The sequence below is a fragment of the Trachypithecus francoisi genome, unplaced genomic scaffold (genome assembly GCF_009764315.1).
Source record: "Trachypithecus francoisi isolate TF-2019V2 unplaced genomic scaffold, Tfra_2.0 Lachesis_group4, whole genome shotgun sequence".
Lineage (NCBI taxonomy): Eukaryota > Metazoa > Chordata > Mammalia > Primates > Cercopithecidae > Trachypithecus > Trachypithecus francoisi.
The window spans coordinates 6623685-6650465 of NW_022681469.1; the positions used below are offsets into that span (position 1 = coordinate 6623685).

At 41.6% G+C, this 26781-nt stretch overlaps 1 protein-coding gene across 12 annotated transcripts in view; it reads right to left on the reverse strand.

Annotated features, from left to right (window-relative positions):
- The window catches only part of ACTR3B (actin related protein 3B), a 106164-nt gene that overhangs the window by 77135 nt on the left and 2248 nt on the right, over window positions 1-26781 (reverse strand). For 10 of the 12 annotated variants that reach the window (XR_004432734.1, XR_004432733.1, XR_004432732.1 and 7 more), the window contains exon 2: window positions 5354-5409. The exons of the other annotated variants lie outside the window; for them this stretch is intronic. Coding sequence is in view for 6 of the 10 variants with exons in the window: in XM_033192164.1 (XP_033048055.1) it covers window positions 5354-5409 (56 nt within the window). In the remaining 4 variants the exon portion in view is untranslated. The remainder of the gene's footprint in view (window positions 1-5353; window positions 5410-26781) is intronic. 12 annotated transcript variants of the gene reach the window in all.

Consider the following 26781-nt stretch of genomic DNA (forward strand, 5'->3'; position numbering starts at 1 on the left):
TTGACCAACATGGAGAAACCCCGTCTCTACTAAAAATACAAAATTAGCCGGGCGTGGTGGTACACGCCTGTAATCCCAGCTACTGGGGAGGCTGAGGCAGGAGAATCCCTCAAACCCGGGAGGGGGAGGTTGCAGTGAGCCGAGATCATGCCACTGCACTCCAGCCTGGGCAACAAGAGAGAAACTCCGTCTCCAAAAAATATATATATATATAAATAATAATCAAGGCTGGGCGTAGTGGCTCACGCCTGTAATCCCAGCACTGTGGGAGGCCGAGGAGGGAGGATCATGAGGTCAGGAGTTCCAGACCAGCCTGGCAAACATGGTGAAACCCCATCTCTACTAAAAATACAAAAATCAGCTGGGATCATGCCTGTAATCCCAGCTACTGGGGAGGCTGAGACAGGGGAATCGTTTGAACCTAGGAGGCGGAGGTTGCAGTGAGGCAAGATCACACTATTGCACTCCAGCCTGGACAACAAGAGCGAAACTCCATCTCAAAATAAAAATAATAATAATAATAATCAAAACCCCATTATAATTTTCATGGAACTTAAGCTGATTCTAAAGAGCCAAAGCTATTCTGAGGAAAAAAATGAGTAGGAATTGAATCCACTAGATTAAAACATGACAAAGTAATAGTATTTAACACTGTGAGTATGGAACACAGATAAATACATCAATGAAACAAAACAAAGACACCAAAAATATTCCCAAGCATAAATGGAACCTCAATATGATCAAGGAGGTGTGCCAAACGGGAACACACTTTTTAATAAATAGTGCTGGGACAACCAGCCTTCCACATGGAAAACAAAATTACCTATCTCCTTCACACCATACTCAGAAGTTAACTTAAAATTTTCTTAGAAAAAATATAGAAAGTCTTTATGACTTCGGAGTAGAAATGCATTTTTTCTTTTTTCTTTTTTTTTTGAGACAGAGTTTCACTCTGTCACTCAGGCTGGAGTGCAGTGGCGCGATCTCGGCTCACTGCAAGCTCCGCCTCCCGGGTTTACGCCATTCTCCTGGCTCAGCCTCCTGAGTAGCTGGGACTACAGGCGCCCGCCACCGCGCCTGGCTAATTTTTTGTATTTTTAGTAGAGACGGGGTTTCACCGTGGTCTCGATCTCCTGACCTTGTGATCCGCCCGCCTCGGCCTCCCAAAGTGCTGGGATTACAGGCGTGAGCCACCGCGCCTGGCAGAAATGCATTTTTTAAATAGAAACAGATTATAAAAGAAAAAGACTGAAAAGTATTACTATATCAAAATTTTTAATTTCTAGGTGATAAAAGATAATTTTTTTAAATGTCCTAGAATAAAAAAGTGTCTGCAAAAAGTTCATATTTAACCTCTACAAAGAGTTCCTGTAATTCCATTAAAAAATGCAATAGAAAAATGGGCAAAGATATGAACAGGCAATGAAAGGTGCTCAACCTTATCGGTAATCTGAGAAATAGAAATTTTTTGAATGAGCTATCGTTTTACATTCATTAGACTGACCAAAATGTAAGTCAAACAATACCAATTGTCAAGGATGTATGAAGCAGAAACTCACACACTGCCGACGGGATATACATCAGGACAGCCTCCTGGAGGAGCCACGTGGCAATACCTAATAAGGTGTTGCCTAAGGATGAAAGGGTGTACACTCTGTGACAAAACAATTCAATTTCTGATTATTTCCTCTCAGGAAACTAGCAGATATGCATAAGGAGATTTTTACTGCACCATTTTACATAACAGAGAAATGTGAAAAATACCCAAAAGGAAAAAAATTGTTATATATTCACGTTAGAACTCTGATGTACATCTGTATGTATCAGAACTGATACATGATAAAAACATAATATTGAGGGTTTTTCCTTTTAAAGACCATGGAGAAAGTTAGTTACAGTGTGTTACCATTTTGGAAATGTTTGAACTCACAAAACAATGTATATTTGTACATGTTATATACAGATAAAAATTGAATAAAAATACAATCAGAAAATATCCACCAGAGGAAAGAGGGAAAGAAGAGGGGGCTGATACTCAGCCTAGAACGTATCATTTATTCATTTACTCTGATACAGAGATGAAATGTGCAGTAATGCTGATGTGTTCATTCCCGGCGGTGAGTCCATGGCATGGAGTGTGTGAGTGTGTTTGTGTGTGCGTGTGTGTGTGTGTGGTTTTTGTTTTTGTTTTTCTTTTTGAGACACAGCCTCACTCTGTCCCCCAGGCTAGAGTGCAGTGGCTCAATCTTGGCTCACTGCAACCTCCAACTCCCGGGTTCAAGTGAGTCTCCTGCCTCAGCCTCCCAAGGAGTTGGGATTACAGGCACCCGCCACCATGCAGGTTAATTTTTGTATTTTTAGTAGAGATGGGGTGTCGCCATTTTGGCCAGGCTGGTCTCGAATCCCTGACCTCAGGTGATTCGCCCACCTTGGCCTCCCAAAGTGTTAGGATTACAGGCATGACCCACAGCGCTCGCTGTTATACTTTCTATCTGCAGCCTAACTCTCTTCCCTGGGTCTTAAACTTCTTCACACCTGAACTCTTCCCATATCGAATTTCTAAAATGTGTGCCCTTTCTCTCAGCCCCTCGCTGCTCCTCCTCCAGCCTCTTTCTACACCACACATTCTCTGATCACCACACATTCTCTGCCTGAAGCTGTGGCAGGACCACCGATATCCTCCAACAACTTAAGAAAAAAAGTGGGAAAAACTTTCTTCAACCAACCAAGCAAATTCTGCACAGAAGCTCCAACAAACCAGACACTAGCAGAGATGCCCCTGGAGGCAAGGATGGGGCTTGAGGATTCTCCAGTCCAGTGGGCCAGGCCTCAGAGAGAAGCCTCACAAACAGTCTGAAAATTCCTGGGATGCAAAATAAAAACAGAATTCCTTAAGAGGACATTTGCAAGTCCCTCGCCACCCGGCCCTTCTCCACAGGTCGTCTCCACCTCCTGGCGCTCTCCCCACCATCCCACAGCACCCCTGCTTCTCCACTCCCCTACAGTGCCTCCCCTCCGTGCCCAGCAGAGAAAGTCTTGCTCCAGCACTCACCACACATCCACACACTTGCACAAAACGGTTCCACTCCCAGTCCCAAGACATGCAGCAGGCTAACTGTCCACAGTGACCCAGGCCCTCACTTCCACATCTCAGTATCCTCACTTCTGCCCGAACATCTTCTAACCTTGACTCCTGGGGCCTCCATCTCTCGCAACAAACTCAGCCCAACAAAGTAACTGTTCTTTTACTCCCACCTCTTTGACATTTGTATTATCCTCCCAGCTTCTGCGACTGCTAAGGTTCTGACAGCCACAGTCTGAGAGCTCTCCTGCTTTTTGACAGTGAATGAAATCCTGATAATAACTGTCTTCGCTTCCCGTCTCTATTAATGACGACAGGTTAAATGGGGCAGCCAACTGAATGCTACCGACAGCTTTAAATGGCAACACATTAAAGCAAAAGGTGCAAGGTCAGCCTTTTATAGCTGTTGCACTTAACAAGGTTAAAATCTAATCTTCTGCTTTGAAAAGTCAGGGAGTTCAATTTATCAACTCAGCATGGAATGATCGGGTTCTGGGGCATTCACATTAATGAAATTCACAAAAGACTGATTCATCCTACAGAACACCAATTGTCATGGACTGAACCATGTCCCCACAGAAGTCACTATGCTGAAGCCCTAACCCTCAATGTGACTGCATTTGCAGATGAAACTTTGAGGGAGGCGGTTAGCGTAAACGTGGGGTCCCCATCAGTAAGAGTGGTGGTGGCCTTATAAGAAGAGAAAGAGACGCCAGCGAGGTCCCCAGCAACCCCGCACACTGACACGGAGACGAGACCATGGGGTGACACAGAGAGAAGCAGCCCTCTGCAGGCTGTGGAGAGAGGCCTCACTGGAAACCAGCCCTGACAGCACCTTGATCTTGGACTTCCAACCTCCAGGCTACAATAACATTAACTTCCCCAGTCTTTAGTATTTTGTTATGGCAGCCCAAGCACAGTAAGACACTCATTTATGAATTCAAAATGAGGACACAGCAGACCAATCACGCCTGTCATCACGATAACCCATTCACGGCAGCGCGTTCACATCTAGAAAATCACATTCATGGCCAGTTTTTCAGCAAGCAAGGAACTGGAATGAGGTTACTTAAATGTTCCCAAAGAATCTGGAGTCCACTTTCTAGTGATGTGAATACCCACATTCACCAAACACCGCTTTAGCCCTCCCCTGAATAAACATGAATCAAGCACCTTCTCTCCAGCCGTTTTTTCCCTCTCCAAGTTCCTCACTCTTCAGAGCCTGTTATTACAACATCATAGCCCCCTAAAAACTTACGATTTCTAAAATCACAACTTATGAGAGCTACATGTAGAAAACAGAATTTCACTTACTCTTGATGAATACATCAAACTGTTTCCAAATAATAACCTGAAATACAGATAGTTCCAGAGAATTCTATCCTTTGTGTGTTTTTTTTTTTTTTTTTTGAGACGGAGTTTCACTCTTGTCACCCAGGCTGGAGTGCAGTGGCACAATCCCAGCTCACCGCAACCTCTACCCACCGGGTTCAAGTGATTCTCCACCTCAGCCTCCCGAGTAGCTGGGATTACAGGTGCCCGCCACCATACCCAGCTAATTTTTGTATTTTTGGTAGAGACGGGGTTTCCACCATGTTGGCCAGGCTGGTTTCGAACTCATGACCTCAGGTGATCCACCCGGCTCAGCCTCCCAAAGTGCCAGGATTACAGGCGTGAGCCACCACGCCCAGCCGAGAATCCCATCCTTTAACAACTGACTAACCTCGGGAAGACTCCTACAGGAAATAGAGAGTGAGTAGAACGCCCCATGCCAAACTGCAAGGACACTTCTGTTAAAACTTATTCTCTACTGATTAAAACTTAAACAAAAATAGAACACTACTGAACACAATAAAAACAGTCACCAGGCCTATCATTTCCACCAAAAAAAAAAAAAATCTTTCAATAGAGTGAATAGTGTAGTACAAGAGATATTCAGTGCATTAAGTTACTAAGCTAACAGACTGTATGTACTTAAAATTACAAATTAACCTTAACGACCAGATACACTTTTTCTAGGCAGTTCAGGCATTTATAATTGAATAAACGGACCCTGCTGACCACCCAAGCTGAGATTCCAATGACAGTGACAAGGGCTTTATCAGAATGGAACAAAAGGACTAGAAAGTTGTGGGTAACCAGAACGGTCTTCTAAAAGAAGATGGTAAGTACATAGGTACATTAATATGCCTTGAAAAACAGCATCAGAACACTTAGAACAATTCTGAGAAACACAAACCTTTATAAACCCAAGGATAGAGCTTTACTTACATGAAGGAATAATGAACTGGGGCTCAGTGTTGCCTGCGTAGCCAAGCTTGGTATACCTAAAAGCACAAAGTCATCAACACATGTTTAGATAATAATACTCTCGTCTATATTGGATTAATGTCTTTCATTATAAGCTCTCCAAGTCCTAAAATATCAAGCCTCAGAATAGTCCTTGAAATTAAAAAAGAAAAAACTTGTGATCACTGAGAATCAAACACTAATTTCAAAGAAAGCAGTTTTGCAAAAACTTAAAATATTATGCTTGTTTCTAGTAGAAAAAAAAGACATACATACTAACATATAAATTACATTTATGCATCCCTAATAACTTTAAAAGTGCTTTTACACTCTATCTTTACACAAACCCTGTGAAGAAAGCAGAAATTATCCCTGTTTTGCAAATGAGAAAAGGGAGGTGCTGAGAAGTTGATTAAACTGCCCACACTAGTGAACTGCAGAAAAAGAACTCCAATCTACATATGCAGGCTAATTCCAACGCTGGCTCTCTAAGAAGTATACTTACTTCCTAGAACTTTTATACAAACTTCCTGAACTTTGCGGGGTGGGGGGCGGCGGTTAGAAAATGATTATATAATTTTCTTAAAATGTCATGGCATATGTCTAAGAAACAGCTACTGCCGTCTCCTGAGAATCATCTGACAAGAGCATCTCTTTATCATCTCATTTCAGAAGGAGCCCATTTTCTGTCAAGACACTGCATGATAGATTCCAAAAGTCTTAACTAAAACAAATGCCAAAATACTACTATCTGTTCCAAAAGCATTTGCTAATCTCCTAAATATAAAAGGGGGGGTGGTAAAAAAAAAAAAAAAAAACCACCACTCAGAACCATCTGCTGGAAATAAAGTTAAAAAGCGGTAAGTAAATTGAGAAGACTCATCAGCGCTTCCCTTCTTATTAGGATTACTCTAATTAACAGTAACGTCTGGACAACCAAGCCGTCATTCTGTAATAATGCTAGCTAATACTAGCAGTGTTGAAACTAACTTGATTCATTCATTCTACTTAAAAATTATTTCAAGATGCTTGATATTAAATTTTTGATCTGGTAATACTTCCAAATTCTAATAAATTAATTTTAAAATTTTTAAATATATTTTACCATATGCTAATTTTACTATTTTTGAACACATAGTGAATGGATAAGAGACCGAAAAAAAAAAAAAAAACAAGTTAGTTCCCCTCAAATCACATATGACTGCTGAACTTCCCCAGGATCTGAGGTCTTCAAGCCACAGGAGCCAGGGCAATGCCAAGGCCTGAGACTCCTCAGGCCCTACAAGGAGCTTCTGGAGGTAAGACCATGTGAAGCCCTCTCCAGTTCCACAACTCAAGAGCCGGAAACAGAGTACGAGGCCAAGCGGACCCACAACAACTCCACTCCAGGGTTCCACCTACAAGGTGGAGTTCAGAGCCAACCGAGAGCCAACCCAGAATGGAGGCAACAGAGCCTGACCTTTAGAATTCCAGATCCTTCCCAATTTTAACATCTGGAATTCTATTCCAGAAAATACATATAAATAAATGAATTACTAACCCAAGGCTAAAGAAGCCTACAGAATCCAACAAGCAGACCAGAAATCACTAAAATCATCAAATCTGTGTCTTTAACAAGCTACATCAGCTACTTCCCACAAAAATGATGCACCTTATGCTTAAATAAATCCAACTTCCCACACTGTTAGACTATGAGTTCCACACGCTGCCCAGAACAGGGTCCTTTCTCATAGTTCTATCTACACCCCCAGCACAGTGCCTGGCACATGGCAAATACTCCAGAAATAACTGCTCAATGTATTCTCACCAGTTATAAAAAAGGTAATCATCGTCAGACTGCTAGGGGAAGGACCAATATTTTTTGCAAGAGGGATGCTGAAAGTCAGAAAAAGAATCTGATGGAACCAGAAAAAAAATCATATCTCCTATAATTTCCTACTTAAACAGAAGCAGTGGCCTATGTGTAATGGGTTTCAGAAAAAAAAAAAAAAAACACTGAAACTAATATGGTAAAATGTTAACATTTATTAAAATTAGGTGCTAAGTTTGAGGCTGTTATATCATCTTCATATTCTGCACTTTGGCACCATACTGAGTTCAAATCCCAGCCCCACTATTTGCCAAATGTGTATCTTTGGGCAAGTTACTTTACCTATCTGTATGTCAGTTACTGTAAAATGGGGATACCAGACTGAGGCGAGGACCCCTTAAGCCCAGGAGTTCGAGGTTGCAGTGAACTATGACTGCACCACTGCCCTCTAGCCTGGGTGACAGCGAGACCCTGTCTCAAAAAAAAAAAAAAAATCTGAAAAGTTAAAAATAAAAAAAAAAAACAAGCAATGTGTTCTGTGTCCCAAGTGATGGCATTCATTCTTTCCACTGTACACCATGGACAGTTTAATTTGTATAGTGGTGAGAATGAAATGTATGAAACAAATGGTAGATCTAGTAGATACCTGATAGGCCTTCAACAACTATGCCTCATTTCCATCTCAGAGTTTTGTACCCTGAAATCGTAACTATGACCCACAGCAGGAAAATGTCAGACTACAAAAACAGACTTGAGCGCTGTTAGGCCCACAGCTCTAAAATTCAACTAAGCAGCTGCTGGAACGTTCAGATTCTGGAGCCACATCATTCTTTTAGACAGTATCATCTTGGAAGGAGGCCTCTGTGTCAGAGTCACACAGGTACCTTAAGTATCAATGACATTAAACCAATGATGATTTTCATGACTGAGGAAATTAATTTTTTTTTTTTTCAGATGGAGTTTTGCTCTTTTGCCCAGGCTGCAGTGTGGTGTGGTACGATCTTGGCTCACTGCAACCTCCGCCTTCCTGTTTCAAGCGATTCTCCTGCCTCAGCCTCCTGAGCAGCTGGAATTACAGGCACTTGCCACCATGCCTGGCTAATTTTTGATGGGGTTTCACCATGTTGGCCAGGCTGGTCTCAAACTCCTGACCTTGTGATTCGCCTGCCTCGGCCTCCCAAAGGGCTGGCATTACAGGCGTGAGCCACCATGCCTGGCCCTAATATTCTCATGTGCTAACAACTTACTATAAGATCCTTACCCTCCTATCAGAACTGAAGTTATTTTAAAAAACACTGGCAAAAGCACAAATTATTCAGATCACTTTATCCTAATGTAATATCTTTCCATTTTCCTGGACTATTCCTTATATATTAATAGTATCAAATACACTTGAAGTTTTGTTACTTTGAATAATCATAACGTAACAAACATCAAACAAAATTTAAGAGACATTCAAATTTAAAATTTTAATAAAATCTGCACCGACACAGCCTCATCCATCCCAAACTTCAATGACAATCTATTATATAATTCAGTAGATGTCATCTAAAAAGTACGCATCCTCAAATTCTTTCCCAGGAGAATTCAATGCTAGACTGGCCTGTCCCATGATAACATCACAGTTCAACGCCATGAAGAGCAGGACCAAAAAAGCAACAGCAAAACACAGTTCTTAAATATGGCAAGTGCTCAAGACACCATTTACCAAAAAAAGAAAGGTCCCTATTTCAACCAATTTACTAGCTAGAAACAATGTAGCAGGCACTGTACTAGTCACTGAGCCGCACTCAGACTGAGGATAGGGAGGCGGGTGGACATGGTCCAGGTCCTCAAAGTGTTCCTCAGAATGTTTACCTATCGGATACAGGACTTCAGATTGAGTTTTCCAGTTGTATCGTGGCTTACTTTACCTGGAAGGCAAGTTGAAGATCTCGGTAGGCATCAAGAAAGAATAAGCCACATGTGGCTGACCAGATCACCTGGGGAACTCCTGAAACAGATTCCCAGAGGTTGTGCAAGATTCAGTAAACGGGAATCTCCAGAGAAGGCTGGACATCTGTGTTCTTAATACCCCTCCCTCACCCGCATGGTTCTGGTGGTCAACCAGCCTAGAACTCCCTGACCTCAACTATGCCACATGAAGTCACCTTTAGCATTTTTATATAATGCAAGCTCCCCAACCTCACTGTCACATTCTACCAAAACCTCCTTCCACCCACATTTAGCAAGATGTATCTATAATACTGAAGTTTAATACTGGTCAGAAGTTCAGAAGAAAGAACCCATATGTCCTTTATTTATTTATTTATTTATTTATTTTATTTATTTATTTTCGGAGACACAGTCTCACTCTGTCACCCAGACTGGAGTACAGTGGTGTGATCACAGGTCACTGCAGCCTCAACCTCCTGGGCTCAAGTGATCCTCCCACTTCAGTCTCCCAAGTAGCTGGGACCATAGGCACATGCCATCACACTCAGGTAAGTTTTTTTTATTTTTTGTAGAGGGGGGGTCTTCCTATGTTGCCCAGATTGGTCTCAAACTCTTGGGCTCAAGGGATTCTCCCACCGTGGCCTCCCAAAGTGCTAGGATTATAGGTGTGAGCCACAGAGCCCAGCTACCAAATGCAGCAATTTTGTCTTATTATTTAAAACACTGTGTGCATAGGTACTCTATGAAAAAAAATGTAGGAAATGCTTTTCAATTCAAACTATGCAATTAAGAAGTAGTGAAAAAAGGTCAGGCGTGGTGGCTCACACCTGTAATCCCAGCACTTTGGGAGGGTGAGGCACTGGATCACCTGAGCTCAGGAGTTCAAGACCACCTGGGCAACATGGTAAAACCCTATCTCAACACTAAAATACAAAAAATTAGCTGGGCATGCTGGCACGTGCCTATAGTCCCAACTACTCAGGAGGCTGAGGCACAAGAACTGCTTGAGCCCTGGCATCACTGCACTCCAACCTGGGCAACAGAGTGAGACTCTATCTCAAAAAAAAAAAAAAAAAAAAGGAAGTAGTAAAAAAAAAAATCTAGGCTCAATCTAGGAAAGTAAAGAAAGTAAAAAACTTAAGCTAAAAAGGGAGAGATTCCTTAGGAAGAGATGATGGGGGAAAAAAAAATCTCAAACCAAAATAAAATGAAACACTTAAGAATCCTTATTGACGCCAGAATTAAGCCAAGGAGATCTACTATCATTATTCTGATTTTACACTGTTTAGGAAGAACTAGGTACTACAAATCAAAAAGAACGGAGTAAAGGAAAAGATTGTGGGAAGAAGGAGGAGATTAAAATTCAACTTTTTTTCTTTTTTTTTTTTTTTTTGAGACGGAGTCTTGCCCTGTCACCCAGGCTGGAGTGCAGTGGCACAATCTCGGCTCACTGCAACCTCTACCTCCCAAGTTTGAGTGATTCTCCTGCCTCAGCCTCCCGAGTAGCTGGGACTATAGGCGTGCACCACCATGCCCAGCTAATTTTTGTATTTTTAGTAAAAACGGGGTTTCACCATGTTGGCCAGGCTGGTCTTGAACTCCTGGCCTCAGGCAATCCACCTCGGTCTCCCAAAGTGCTGGGATTACAGGCGTGAGCCACCGTGCCCGCCAAATTTCATTCTTTATAGATGATAAGTGTATACCTGGAATAACTAAGGAAATTAAGTGAAAAACTAAAAGCAATAAAAAAATTCAAACAGATGACCAGTTACTAAATGAAGAGACAAAAATCAACAACTTCCCTATCTAACAATAAGAACATATAATGGATGAAAACATCCCACTCAGAATGGCAACAGCGACAGAATATTACCCTTAAGAATAAACTGCATAACTACATGAATAAGCTATTACTCCTACCCTTAAAAACAACATTGCTCTTTAAATAAACTCTCTATATACAAGCAGACAAAGGGAGACATACCTTAATCTTACACAGGAAGAGTCCTTTCTTTTTTTATATTTTTCTGGTCAATTGGTTCAGGATGAGGAAGAGTCAGTACTTGTAAAAATATTGAATATTACTAAATCTACCTACAAATTTAATGCAAAGCCACTCAAAACTGGTGCCGATACTGAAGGTGGTGGTAAATTATACACAGGTGATAGTAAAGGGTTAAAGAGCCACTATAAAAGGTCACACTATCAAAAATTTTAATGCATATACCCACCCTATTAGCCAAATAGTGCCTTTCTAGGAACTTACCTAACATAAGTATTTTTACATGTATGCAAAGATAGACACACAAAAAAATGTTCGGGGAAGCAACATAATAGCAAAACAAACACCAGAACCTGGAAACACTCAAAATACAGGATACATTAAATTATATTATATTACATCCATTCAATAATATTCTATACAACCATCAAAAATGAAGATGTATAGTTACTGCCATAAACAGATGTATAATATAGCTTGAAAGTGCTTGAAAATATTATATATTTATAATATGAGGCCAGCTTAATAGGGCCACAATGCTAGGTTCAAATCCCAGCACCCGCTATGTGATTTCAGGCAAGTAAATTAATCCCTTCATTCCTTGGTTTCTTCATCTCTAAAATGTGGGTAATAATCCCTACCTCAGTGTTAAATGTTGCCATTTTTGGATAATATTTCCTAATTCAAAAGAAGTAGGATTTCATCATGCAGTGATTTATTTACTTACTACTGAATATTATTTTTCTGTATACTAGTGATCTCTATTTCTCCCATGAATTCTCCTTAAATTACTTTTCTACTGGAGTTTTAGTGCTTCTTATCAATTTGTATGAATGCTTATATACTGAGGATATTTGTGCTTGCTCACAAACCCTGCTAATTTTTCCCAGCTTGTTGTTTACCTTGCTATACATTTTCTGAAATATAAATATTTAAACAGTCTAGGTGATCAAACCTACCAATTATTTTCCTGAATAATTTCCTTCCTGTTTCTACATTGAAAGTCCCTCTATATGCTAAAATTTCATATCGTTTCTCTTCCACATATATATATATATATATTTTATCCCAAATGGGAAGAACTACACTAATCCAATTTTCCCAAACACATGTATATAAGCATTTAAGACCATCACCTTTACATTAAAAGCCCTTGGTTTTTTTAACACTACCTTCCAAAAGTTAGCATGATGGAGGTAGGCACTACTCTCAAAAACACATAAACTATACTTACAGATTGCCAGCCATGTTCTCAAACTCATCCCACCTTCCACGGGTCCCTTAACTTTTCTGAGACCTTTTCTCATACAGAAATCAGGAAAGACAGAAGAGGAAACCATGGAAGCAGACCCAGTCAACAGCTGCATAAAGCACTACCAATAGTTACACCTCTGCCTTTTAAACAAAGAATATGTTATAGGTCAAAATTCAAAGCAATATAAAAAGGTATCCCTTAAGAAGTCTTACTCTACTCCATTTCTGCCTTCTACCCACCTTCTATTCCTGTGTATGTTTCCAACGCTTCTCTCTATAGATAAGATAAATCATTATTTGTCCCAAACTTTTTTTTAATTTTTTTTTTGAGATGGAGTTTCGCTCTTGTTGCCCAGGCTGGAGTGCAACGGTACGATCTCGGCTCACCACAACCTCCGCCTCCTGGGTTCAAGCAATTCTCCTGCCTCAGCCTCCCAAGTAGCTGGGACTACAGGCATGCGCCACCATGCCCAGCTAATTTTGTATTTTTAGTAGAGACAGGGTTTCTCCATGTTGGTCAGGCGGTCTCGAACTCCTGACCTCAGGTGATCCGCCCGCCTCAGCCTCCCAAAGTGCTGGGATTACAGGCTGAGCCACCACGCCCAGCCTGCCCCAAACATTTTAAACAGTCCTTGCACAAAGACTCTTTCACTTTACTTGTTAGATGCTCCTATCTTTCAACAGCAGTAATATGTAGACTTTTCAGTTCTACAAAGTCAGGAGAATTAACCTATTGTTGACTCAACATATTTATATATAACTGAAACTCCTCTTCCAAACATGTGTCATAAGCAGAAGGTAATGACCCTGAGGTCAATTAATTTGTGTTTGAAAGTAGAACTGTTACATCTTAAAACAGTGTTTTACTTTTTTTTTTTTTTTTTTTTTTTTTGAGACAGGGTCTCATTCTGTCACCCAGGCTGGAGTGCAGTGGTGCAATCACGGCTCATTGCAGCCCTGACCTCCTGGCCTCAAGCAATCATCTGCCTCAACGTTCTGAGTGGCCGAGACTATAGGTGCACGACACCACGCCTGGCTAGTGCTCTCTAACTGTGTCCTGTGAGAAGTTCTTTTGATTGAGATCCCTGGTGAGGTCCAGTCTCAAACCCCAAACTTCAATCAGAATAGCTCTACTCCCTCCTAAGATTTTTCACAGTTTAAATATGGTTTTGATAAAAGTAAAATTGTTCCCAGATCCTAATGATAGTTTTAAAACAACGTACAATCTCCATATTGTGCAATGTAAATTACATGACTTGTTTTTTTAATGTTCCTTGGGTTGTTGCATAGAAAAGCATATAGTCTCTATAGCACGAAGAATTCAATATATAAAGTTAAACTTAAATGTCTTATCCAAATCCAGTATCTTTGCCTGTGCTTAAATTTTCTATTTCTCCTTCTGAGTACTTTTGTTTTCTCTATGTTATTTCGTTTATACAAGATCATAAAGCATACTGCCCTTCTGTGGATTCTGAACATTATTATAAGGTAAACTCTGACTTCCAGTTAAAATGTTTCAAAAGTGTTTTAACTGTTTAAATGGTGGACTAAACATATTATCTAACTTCACTCTTTCCCAAAGCCCCACTAAAACCAAGGCAAAAACAATTTTTAGCAATTATTTTAAAAATTTTTTAAAAAAAATTTAGGCCAGGCGCATCGGCTCACGCCTGTAATCCCAACACTTTGGGAGGCCAAGGTGGGCGGATCACCTGAGGTCGGGAGTTCGAGACCAGACTGGCCAACAGGGAGAAATCCCATCTCTACTAAAAATACAAAACCAGTCGGGCATGGTGGCGCATGCCTGTAATCCCAGCTACTCTGGAGGCTGAGACAGGAGAATCGCTTGAACCCAGGAGGCGGAGGCTGCAGTGAGTTGAGATCACGCCATTGCATTCTAGCCTGGGCAACGAGCAAAACTCCGTCTCAAAAGAAAAATAAATTTAAAACAATATTAAACCTTGAGGATGTGGAGAAAAGAAAAGGTGACAACAGCAAGACTTTGGTCCTGGAAAGTTGAGGACCCACTGTACCTGACTTTAGAGATATAAGAAAGCCAGCAGTGGCAAGAGGTGAGAACCAGCTCAACATACACCCTAGATTCTTAAAGGCTCTGGAACTGGTTGGTGCCCAGGTACCTGTGGGACTGGAACTGGAGGACTTAGGAGCAAGTGTGGACAGCCCAAAATATTCAGGCTATGGTGAGCCCCTCTCCTGCCCCACACTGCTGGGCACTTGCCCTTCCCTGTCTTCAGCCTTCGCTAGAAGTTTTCTGGAATGTGTAAAGCAAAGGTTCTTTGCACTTACAGTTAACTGGCAGGGTCAGAGTACAATGATAAAATCAAACATTTGTAAATAAACCAAAAAATAACAATTAAACCCTTGTTTCATTTAAAATGTTTTGCTTTGCAATCAAATAATATCCATGCTTTCTTTTATTGCGCATTTGTTTGGCTTATTTTTGAACCATTCCTTTGTTTTTTTTTTTTTTTTTGAGACAGAGTCTCGCTCTGTTGCCCAGGGTGGAGTGCAGTGTCACGATCTCCACTCACTGCAATCTCCACCTCCCGAGTTCAAGCGGTTCTCCTGCCTCAGCCTCCTGAGTCGCTGGTATTACAGGAATCTACCACCATGCCCAGCTAATTTTTGTATTTTTAGCAGAGACGGGGTTTCACCATGTTGGCCAGGCTGGTCTCGAACTCTGACCTCAAGTGATCCACCCACCTTGGCCTTTCAAAGTGCTGGGATTACAGGCGTGAGCCACCCTGCCCGGCCCCTTTTACTTTCTTTTTTGAATTTTTTTCCATCCTTTTACTTTCTGAATGACTGACCTATATGTAACCAACATAGTTTTCATTTAGTACAGAAAGTGAATTTAGTTGAGTCCATGCCAGGTGAGGTCTTCTCATGTGCAACAGAAGAGTCTTACTCTTGTTTTAACTTTTGTACTATTCCTTGTTGTTGCCTGTTTCCTTTTACTCCCTAATCTATTTTATTTGCTTTTCTTCCTCTCAATTTGTACATTTCAAAGGTATACAAAGTCTGTTTTTAGTATAATAGCCTTCTCAATTTATCAGTTTCAAAAAATGAAACCGTATTCCTTAACTACATATTCTGAAAGATACAACAATTAGCACGGTGCTATCTCCTGCTCCCACTCCCACTCCCCGTCCCCAGCCCAGTCGTAACCTAATCCCCCATGATATTGCTGACTTTCAGGACATTTTGCTAGGCCATGTTATCATTGTGTTGACATTTTTAAGGTTGAGTCCGTATTTATTCAATTTTTTTTTTTTTCGTTCTGGCTTATTTCTCCAAGAAAGATTATTCAGTTATTGAAGCTGGTATCTTTATATTTCAACCTCTCTATTTCTGGAGCCCTCACTGATTCATCTTTCAGTTGGCTGGGTTATATCTGCAAGTAGATTTTTCAGTGAGGTTTCTGAATGCTATTAATTCCTGAGCTTTTGCCCATTTGTAAATGTCTTATTATGCTGCATTTTAACGACATTTCAATCCAATCACATTGTCTTCTTTCTTGCCCTAACTCCCCTCTCTTGTTTTTTTCTTTTGAGCTATAGTCTCGCTTTGTCACCCAGGCTGGAGTGCAGTGGCACAACCATAACTCACTAGAACCTGGAACTCCTAGATTCACACCATCCTCCCACCTCAGCCTCCCACGTTACTGAGACTCCAGGCACGCATCACCACACCCAGCTTTTTCCTTCGGGGGCCAGGGGAATAGAGACAGGGTCTTGCTACATTCCCCAGGCTGGTCTCCAGCTCCTGGGCTCAAGCAATCCTCCTGCCTTGGCCTCCCAAAGTGCTGGGATTACATGCATGAGCCACTGTGCCCGCACCCCCTCAGAACATTCTTAAGCATTGCTTCATCACCTTTTGGCACATTACATTGCTGAAAACCCCAAGACTAAGGTGATTTTATTTTTTCCATTAGAGGTGGCCAGTTTGCTTTTTTCCTGCTTAAATATAGGATTCTTTTATCTTTCAGGGTTTTTTAAATTTTGTTTTGTTTTTGAGATGGAGTTTCACTCTTGTCGCCCAGGCTGGAGTGCAATGGTGCAATCTCAGCTCACTGCAACCCCCGCCTCCCAGGTTCAAGCGATTCTCCTGCCTCAGCCTCCCCAGTAGCTGGGATTACAGGTGTGCGCCACCACACCTGGCTAATTTTGTATTTTTAGTAGAGACAGGGTTTCTCCCTGTTGGTCAGGCTGGTCTGGAACTCCTGACCTCAGGTGATCCGCCCGCCTCAGCTTCCCAAAGTGCTAGGATTACAGGCGCAAGCCACCGTGCCTGGTCTATCTTTCAGGTTTTATAAATTAACCAGGATACACTTCCCTTTTAATGACTCAGTGAATTTTTTCCAGTTCACAGTGAGTCCTTATATTAATATTATATGATCTTTCATTATATTGCAGGAAAACTTTGTCTTTTATTTATTAATGTTACATCTGTTCCATACACTCTGTTCTCTTCTTCAGGAACACCAGCTCTGACTACAGTAGATCCCTTCTGGACTCTTCTCCCACAGCTTCCATCTTCTCTCTAATCACCATTACCCCTTTGTTCTTTCCTACCATGGTCTATGTAATTTCAGGAAGTTGATCCTCCATGTCAGAGATTTCAGAACCACTGGTACTACCTCATGCAACCTCCAACATGCTTTTCATTCCTGAAATGATTTCAGTTTTCTATTTCTTTCCTTATGGATGTCAGCTGACTGACCTCCATGTCCTCCTTTTTTAGCTTTCTTTAATCTTTTAAAATTACTTCTCTGTTCTTTTGTTTTATTGAGCTCATGTTGTCTAAATTTAAAAGCAAAGTGGTTTTATCTAAAATTCCATTCTAGCCGGGCACAGTGGCTCACACCAGTAATCGCAGCACTTTGGGAGGCCGAGGCAGGCAGATCACCTGAAGTCAGGAGCTCAAGACCAGCCTGGCCAACAAGGTGAACCCCGCCTCTACTAAAAACATGAAAATTAGCCGGGCGTGGTAGCAGGCACCTGTAACCCTAGCTACTCGGGAGGCTGAGGCAGGAGAATGGCTTGAACCCAGGAGGCAGAGGCTGTAGTGAGCCGAGATCAAGCCATTGCACTCGAGCCTTGGGGATAGAGCGAGACTCCGTCTCAAAAAATGAAGAATAAAAAAATAAAATTCCACTGTAATTACTGAAGTACTCTTTCCAAAGTATACTTTCTCATCTATTTTTGCTTGTTATGTTTCTTTCCTTATTTTCTGTGCACAGTCCCATGGTGGGTCCTTTCTGCTTCACACTCAGCTTCGAATGGGTGCAGGTCTCCCTGGACCTGCTTGCTCAACAACTCTTCGCCCTGCTTACAATGATACTGAATACAATGTCCTGAAATCTCTGTGTAGTCCTCTGGTTGTTTAGAAGAACTGGCTGAACAGTGCAGTGAGCAATCAGAGCCTGAATTTGGGTATACTTTTCTACTAATTCTACTAAATCCTTTGTTCTGGGCATATGTCTAATTCCGAAGTTCACTGTGAAGGACAGGCAGGTTTAAGGGGAAATGCCTTATGTTAGATATTAGCAATTTCTGATCAGATATAAGCTGGTCATCCTCACAGGTTTTCTCCTTTAGTGACACAAAGTCAAAGAACATAATGATACTGTTACTACATGATCCCTCTTTCAGCCCAGCATGCCCTGCTGTATTTTAGGATGGAAAGGAGCTGCTGCCAGAATATGCTTCTTTGGCAGTGGTCCATTCATCCATCAGCTCCTAGCTCTGCTGTAAGGACTGTGAGTGGTACTTTCAGAAACGTATGCTTAGACACCTGCAACCAGCCAGAGATGGGCAGGAATGCCACATCTCAGTATCCTCCCGCAAATGGATCCACACTTCACTGGAAATTTCATAAAATGTGATATGAATTTTAGCTGTTTTGTTTTCTATTTTTGGTTAGTTTTGTTCATTTTTAGGAGGTTCCAGGAAGTAGTGTTACGTGAATGTGTATTTATAGCACCATATGCCCAATAAACTATTAAAGAATCTTTTAGTATGAAAAGGATATAAGACATATGGTAAAATCAATGCTACAGAGAACTTTTCTTAAATGAAGCTTTTATGGCAGTTGTAAGGGAAAAAGTATAGTAATTTACGGCTCTGTCCTCTGTCAATACAGGTCCAATGCAACATGAAAAGAATGCACATAAAATATAATAAACTTGTTGACTGCTAATAATTTTTATTAATTAGATGGCTTTTTTTGCAAATCAGATGGTGAAAAGGAGAAGCGGGAGGGGAAGAAGAGATGCAAGCTAATTTCATGATTACTCACAGCTGGAAGCCAACAGAAACCAGCCACGAATAAAAGGACTATATATAATGATAACCATTAGACAAAAATACAGTCTGCCCTAAAGTGCACCAAAAAAGATATAATATAAATCAAACAAAATGGACTATATAGCAAAAGATTATGTTTAAATATGTATATATGTAAATATTGCAAAACTAAGGCCAAATATATCAATCATATCAATACATATAAATATGCTTAAATCACCTATCTATGAGTATAAATGAGCTTAAGTCATCCAATAAAAGGCAACATTTTCACACTGACTAAAAAGCAAAATCAAACAATATTTTGGGTACAAGCAATTCAGAAAGAATAATAAAAGGATGGACAAACATCAGATAAACACAAGGAGAAGCAAGCAGGGATCACACATCTTGATATCTGACAAAGCAGAACTCAGCTGACACAACAATTAGAAGGCTACTTAATATGCTAAATCAACAACTCTAGTGAAGAAACAAGTTATTTCCATCTAGACAACCAACATGCCAGCAACAACTTTCATAAAGCAGGACCCACAGAAAATGCAAGGAGACCTTAATAGGAGACTAGTAACAGGAGGCCTTAGTACGCCATTCTCAGTCCAAGACAGACTAGGTACACACACACACACACACATACACAAAGTGAGTTCAGGGGTAGTGGCTCATGTCTGTAATCCCAGCACTTTGGGAGGCAGAGGTAGGTGGATCACCTGAGGTCAGGAGTTCGAGACCAGCCTGGCCAACATGGAGAAACCCTGTCTGTACTAAAAATACAAAAATTAGCCAGGCATGGTGGCAGGTGCCTGTAATCCCAGCTACTGAGGAGGCTGAGGCAAATAACTACCTGAACCCAGGAGGTAGAGGCTGGAGTGAGCCGAGACGGCGCCACTGCACTCCAGCCTGGGTGACAGGGTGACAGAGGGAGACTCGGTCTCAGTTAAAAAAAAAAAAAAAAAACCTGAAACCCTAAATAACATCATTAATAAGATAGTTCATATAGCTACATTAAACTCAGAACTTACAAAAATTGTATCTCCTAGCCAGGCACAGTGGCTCATGCCTATAATCCCAGCACTTTGGGAGGTCGAGGCGGGTGGATCACCTGAGGTCTGAAATTCGAGACCAGCCTAGCCAACATAGTGAAATCCCGTTTCTACTAAATGTAAAAAATGAGCTGGGCATGATGGCGGGTGCCTATAATCGCAGCTACTTGAGAGGCAGAGGCAAAAGAATCACTTGAATCTAGGAGGTGAAGGTTGCAGTGAGCGGAGATTGCTCCACTGCACTCCAGCCTGGACGACAAGAGTGAAACTCTGACTCAAAAAAAAGAATACAAAGAACATTCACAAACCCTCTTCGGCCACAATAAGTGGGGAAAAACAAAACAAAACAGACTATGCCACTAAAATCAGGGATAAAATAATAATGCCCACTAACTCCACTCTAATTTAAATTAACATTGTTTTGGAGGTACTGGTCCCTGCACTATGTCAATAAAAAAGCAGGTAGAGTCCCTAAAAATGGAAAGGAAGAGGTAAAACGATCTCTTTTGCCATTGTCAGGTTTTGGTTTTGGTTTTTGAGACGGAGGCTGGCTCTGTTGGCCAGGCTGGAGTACAGTGGCTCAGTCTTAGCTCACTGCAACCTCTGCCTTCCAGGTTCAAATGATTTTCCCGCCTCAGCCTCCCAAGTAGTTGGGATTACAGGCGTGTGCCACCAAACCCAGCTGAAATTTTTGTATTTTTAGAAAAGACAGGGTTTTGCCACGTTGGCCAAGCTGGTCTCGAATTCCTGGCCTCACGTGATCTGCCCGCCTTGGCCTCCCAAAGTGCTTGCGATTACAGGTGTAAGCCACTGCGCCGGGCCCAGTGACAAGTTTTTATACCTGAAAATCCCAAGGGATCAAGGGAAACATTCATACAAATAACCTGAGTAGTCTGTAAAGCAGCAGGTTATAAAATGAATAACTACCATGAAAAACCACCATGCAATCTAGAAATGAAAAAACTGTCTTCATATATTCAAGAAAAACAGAGAATAAAATGAAAGAGAAGGCACCATTTATGACAGCAAAAAAAAAAAATCAAATACATAGATATAAAGTTAACAAGAAATCTACCTGCGGAAACACCACAGTATTCCTAAAAGACGCAAAATAGACTTGAACTAATGGAGAGATAAACCATGTTCTTTGATAGGAAGACTCAGGGTTATAAAGATGATGATGCTCATTAAATTAATTTTTAAGTTTAATACAATCCCAATAAAAATGCCATCAGGCTTTCTCTCCTGGAACTAGAGAAGCTGATTATAAAGATCACTTGGAGGAACAACAAGCAAAAATACATGGGAAAGCTCTAAAAAAGAATTAGATGGGCAGGGGAAGCTGGAACCATTAGAAATGAAATTATTCTAAATAGCCTAATTAAAACTGTGTGGTGCTGCTATTATGAACAGACCAATAGACTAATACAATGCAATACAAAATCAGAAAGAAACACAATTGCATAGACAAATGTAGCACATGATAAAGGCAGCATCTCCAATCGTTGGGTTTTTTCCATAAATTATGTTGAGATAAACAGGACAGCCATAGCCACACACACAAAAGTGGATCCAACTGGGTTCATTTTTCATACCTTATCTCAGGATAAATTCCAAATGAATTAGAGATTTAAATGAAAAAAAATGAAACCATTAAAAAAAAAAAAAACTACCAGCTAGGCACAGTGGCTTACATCTGTAATCCCAGTACTTTGGGAGGCCAAGGTGGGTGGATCACCTGAGGTCAGGAGTTTGAGATCAGCCTGACCAACATTGTGAAACCCCCATCTCTACTAAAAATACAAAAATTAGCCCGACGTGGTGGCATGCACCTGTAGTCCCAGCTACTCGGGAGGCTGCAGCAAGAGAATCGCTTGAACCCGGGAGGTGGAGGCTGCAGTGAGTGGAGACGGTGCCACCGCACTCTAGTGTGGGCAACAGAGTGAGACTCTCTCAAGAAAAAAGAAAAAGAAAAAATAAACCATCACATAATCTGGGAATGAAAACAACCTTTCTTAACTATGACTCAAAATCTAGAAACAATAAAGAAAAGATTAATAAATCCGACTGCTAAAGGAACCAAACTTTGCATGGTAAAAGACAAATAATAAATAGGGGAAAGATATTTGCAACGTATATCATTAAGGGTTAATACTCCGTGTGAAAAAGAAAGTTAATGGGCCTGAGACTGCAGTCTCTTAGAAAGTCCTGCTTGGAGGCATGGCCTTTAATTGGCATCTAGGATCTTGGAGTTGGGGGGTTCCTATCATTCCCTAAATGTTAAAAGTAGTTCACTGCGCCTAAAGTGGCAAACAATGTGGTTTATGCCAATGCCTTGCTTTCCTTCTGGGACTCTGGAATTCTGGCACGTGCTATGCACAGGGTGCCTCCATGACAAGCCCCCAGTGAAAATCTTGGGCCCTGAGTCTCTGAGGAGCTTCCCTGGTACAGAGTATTGCACACATGTTGTCACAGCCTGATGTTGGAGGAATTAAGTGCATCCTGCGTGGCTGCACTGGGTGAGGACTCGGGAAGCTTGCCCCAGTTTCCTCTAGGCTCCACCCCACGTCTCTTCCCTTGGCTGATTTGCTTTGTATGTTTTCACTGTAGTCCTGATTCCTCCTAGCAAATCACTGGAACTGGGAGTGGTCTGCAGAACCCAAAAGACTCTAATACATGAAGAGCTTCTAAAAATAAAGAAGCAAAAGACCAAAACCCCAGAGAAAAGCTAGAGAAATGAAGAGACAGAAAAAATAAACCCAAGGATTATCATCATCATGAAAGTGGGTTGTTAACATATGAAGTACAGCCCTCTCTCATGCTCACAATCTTACGCGCTCTTACCCTTCCATCTTCCGCCACGGGATGACACAGCACGCAGGGACTCATCAGATGCTGGCACCACGCTCTGAGACTCTGCAGCCTCCAGAACTGTGAGCCAAATAAACTTTTTTTTTCTTTTTTTAAGGTGTGCACTTTTACTGAACTGGTCTCAAGTCAGTGTACAGGTACGCCCTGGCTGCCTCCACACTACTACCCACTCCCAGGGAGACCAAAAGCCTTCATACATCTCAAGTTGGGGACAAAAATGGGGACCATGATGGCTGATTATTCAAAATAAAACAAAAAGTATTCAGGTGAAGATTTTTTAAATTTTGCATTATATAATGTACATGAAAGCAATCCTGTCACCTCCCCTTTGTGGACTCAGGAGAGAACTGGGCCATTCTCTTGACAGAGAAGTGGGGTAGCTTTTGGGAGGGCAAGGGACTTCCTGTAACAATGTATCTCGCAATATTTGCAATGGCTATTTAAAAAAAAAAAAAAAAAAAAAAAAAAGCCAGGTGCTCACGGCTGTAATCCCAGCTTTTTGGGAGGCCAAAGCAGGCAGATCACCTGAGGTCGGGAGTTCGAGACCAGCCTGACCAACATGAAGAAACCCCATCTCTATTAAAAATACAAAATTAGCTGGGCATAGTGGTGCATGCCCGTAATCCCAGCTACTTGGGAGGCTTAGGCAAGAGAATCACTTGAACCTGGGAGGCAGAGGTTGCGGTGAGCCAAGATCACGCCATTATACTCCAGCCTGAACAATAAAAGCAAAACTCTGTCTCCAAAAAAAACAAAAACAAAAAAAAACAAACAGGCCAGGGCAAGACCCAGTCTCAAAATAAAAATAAATAAGTAAAATAAAGAACAATGTAAAATCAAGCAATCGAGCTCCTCGGCCACACTGTAGAACTTTGGGAGATGCTCACTCCAACTAACTGCTGTCACCTTCACCATTCTATTCTTTTCTTTATAAATCACCCAGTGTGTGGTATTCTGTTACAGCAACACAAAACAAAGACATTAAGATATCATTTCTCCTAGGCTGGTAATTTTACAAATCGGCAAAGGCTCTACTGGTGAGTCTGTAAGACACAGGTATCCTCACACCCTACTGGTGAGAATGCACACTAATGAGTGGAATTTGACACTGCCTAGCAAAATTACATATGCATTTGCCCTTTGACCCAGAAATCCCATTTCTAAAAATCTAAACCACAGACACTCAGGCAAAAAATACAAAAAGATATCCTTGCTTTTTTTTTTTTTTTTTTTTTTTCTTTGAGATGGAGTCTCATTCTGTCACCAGGCTGGAGTGCAGTGGAGAGATGTCGGCTCACTGCAACCTCCGCTTCCCAGTTCAAGCAATTCTCCTGCCTCAGCCTCCCGAGTAGCTGGTACTACAGGCGCATGCCACCACGCCCGGATAATTTTTGTATTTTTAGTAGAGACGGGGTTTTACCTTGTTGGTTAGGCTGGTCTCGAACTCCTGACCTCAGGTGATCCACCAGCCTCGGCCTCCCAAAGTGCTGGGATTACAGGTGTGAGCCATTGGGCCCAGCCCCTTGCATTCTTTTGATAACAGCAGAATGCTCAAAAAATGAAGACATGTCTAAAGAACATGCAAGGCCAGGTGCAGTGCCTCACACCTGTAATCCCAACACCTTGGGAGGCCGAGGTAGGTGGATCACCTGAGGTCAGGAGTTCAAGACCAGCCTGGCCAACATGGCAAAACCCCATCTCTACTAAAAATACAAAAAAACCAGCCATGCATGGTGGTATACACCTATAATCCCAGCTACTCAGAGGGAGGCAGAGGTTGCAGTGAGCCAAAATCACACCACTGCACTCCAGCCTGAGCAACAGAGCGAGGCTCCATTTCAAAAAATAAATGAAAAATAAAGAACATGGGAGCCAGCCTGAATGAGCTTCACTTGGCCAAATCTGGGACAATTTAAGTATCAAAACAAATCAAGGCAATAGATAATAACCCACTGATGACAATAAGGACGGCATAATAGATTATCACTCTTTGAACAGAACAACAACTAATACAGACAATCAATAAACAAATGAGGACTATGGATAAGTTCTCCCTTACGATAAAATGTTAACTAATAAATGGAGACAGAATAATAGAGTTTAAAAATCACCATTTTGCAATCATCACCATAATAAGCAATTCAGGCAAGAATCACAGTGGGCCAGGCACAGTGGCTCACGCCTGTAATCACAGCACTTTGGGAGGCCAAAGTGGGTGAATCACTTCAGATCAGGAGTTCAAGACCAGCCTGGCAACATGGTGAAACTCCATCTCTACTAAAAATACAAAAAGTTAGCCAGGCATGGTGGTTCATGCCTGTAATCCCAGCTACTTGGGAGGCTGAAGCAGGAGAATCACTTGAACCCGGGAGACAAAGGTTGCAGTTAGCAGAGACTGTGCCACTGCACTCCAGCCTGGGCAAGAGAACAAGATTCCGTCTTTAAAAAAAAAACAAAAAAAATAGTCACCAATGGATGCTTAAAACTCATGGATGGGCCGGGCGCGGTGGCTCAAGCCTGTAATCCCAGCACTTTGGGAGGCCGAGACGGGCGGATCACGAGGTCAGGAGATCGAGACCACCCTGGCTAACATGGTGAAACCCCGTTTCCACTAAAATACAAAAAACTAGCCGGGCGAGGTGGCGGCGCCTGTAGTCCCAGCTACTCAGGAGGCTGAGGCAGGAGAATGGCGTGAACCCAGGAGGCGGAGCTTGCAGTGAGCTGAGATCTGGCCACTGCACTCCAGCCTGGGTGACAGAGCGAGACTCCGTCTCAAAAAAAAAAAAAAACTAATGGATGAAAGTTTAAGAATACTTACATAAAATACTTCCCCACAAATGACTTTTTTTTTTTTTTTTTGAGACAGAGTCTCACTCTGTCGCCCAGGCTGGAATACAGTGGCCCGATCTCAGCTCACTGCAACCTCCACCTCCCAGGTTCAAGCAATTCTCCTGTCTCAGCCTCCTAAATAGCTGGGACTACTGGCATACACCACCAGGCCCAGCTAATTTTTGTATTTTTAGTAGAGACGGGGTTTCACCATGTTGGCCAGGCTGATCTCAAACTCCTGACCTCAGGTGATCCACCACCTTGGCCTCCCAAAGTGCTGGGATTACAGGCATGAGCCACTGCGCCCGGCCAAATGACTTCTTAATTACAAAGGAAAACAGTAACTGAAGAGTGAAGAAACCTCATGGACATCACCCTCTCCAAACGATCCAAGTGGACCTCGTCAAGAGTGAAGCAAGTCCCCATCTTAAGCCTTTTGATGGCATTCACTAAGAAGGATCAGCAGGACTTCTGTGGCAGTCCTGACAAATATGCCTATCCTGTATCTATCACAGAGAAAGACTAGGTAACAACTGGCTATCAAAAATGTCAACATCTTGAAAGACAAAAAAAGGCTACGGAATTATTCCAGATTAAATTAGACTTAAAAGACATGACAACCACCAGATGCAACGTATGACGCTAGATGGGGAGGTCTTTTATGGGTGATATTCCATAAAATACAAGAATCTCTACTGTATATAGGATACTACTTGTACGTATGTTAAATGTTCTGATTTTGATGATTAGTATGTGATTCTAGAAGAGAAAATGTGTCCTCAGAAAGTAGACATTGAAGTATTTTGGTATAAAAGGAAGTGATGTCTGCAACTTACTCTCAAAACAGTGCAGGAAAGTAATAATAATATGTATGGACATACAGACTGTGACAAAGCAAATGTTAACAGTTGGTAAAACTGGAAGAAGAGTATACAGTAGTTTTTTGTTCTCTTCCAGCTTTCGGTAGATTTGAAATTATTTCAAAGTAAGTTGAAAAATGCAAAAGACTTCATTTAAAAAGTTTGGCTCAGAGAAGTGAGACTGGAGTTGTGAAATATTCTCTGAAAACTATGCAGCCTAGTCATCCCTTTAAATAGATGAAGCTTTATTTTTGGATTCAGCAGATCCTTTGTCCACATTATCCTGGCCCCCAGCACACCAGTGCTCACTCAGTTAGTCTCGGAGTTTACCAGAGGAGGATTCAAGGATGCTGGGATGAAATTTATTTGTAAAAAATACTGTTTATCACACTGTCCAATAAATCATTAGTGCCCACTATGTATAGCTCAACATTAATATTTTTACAATTTAGTACTACAAAAAAGGCTTTTTTCACT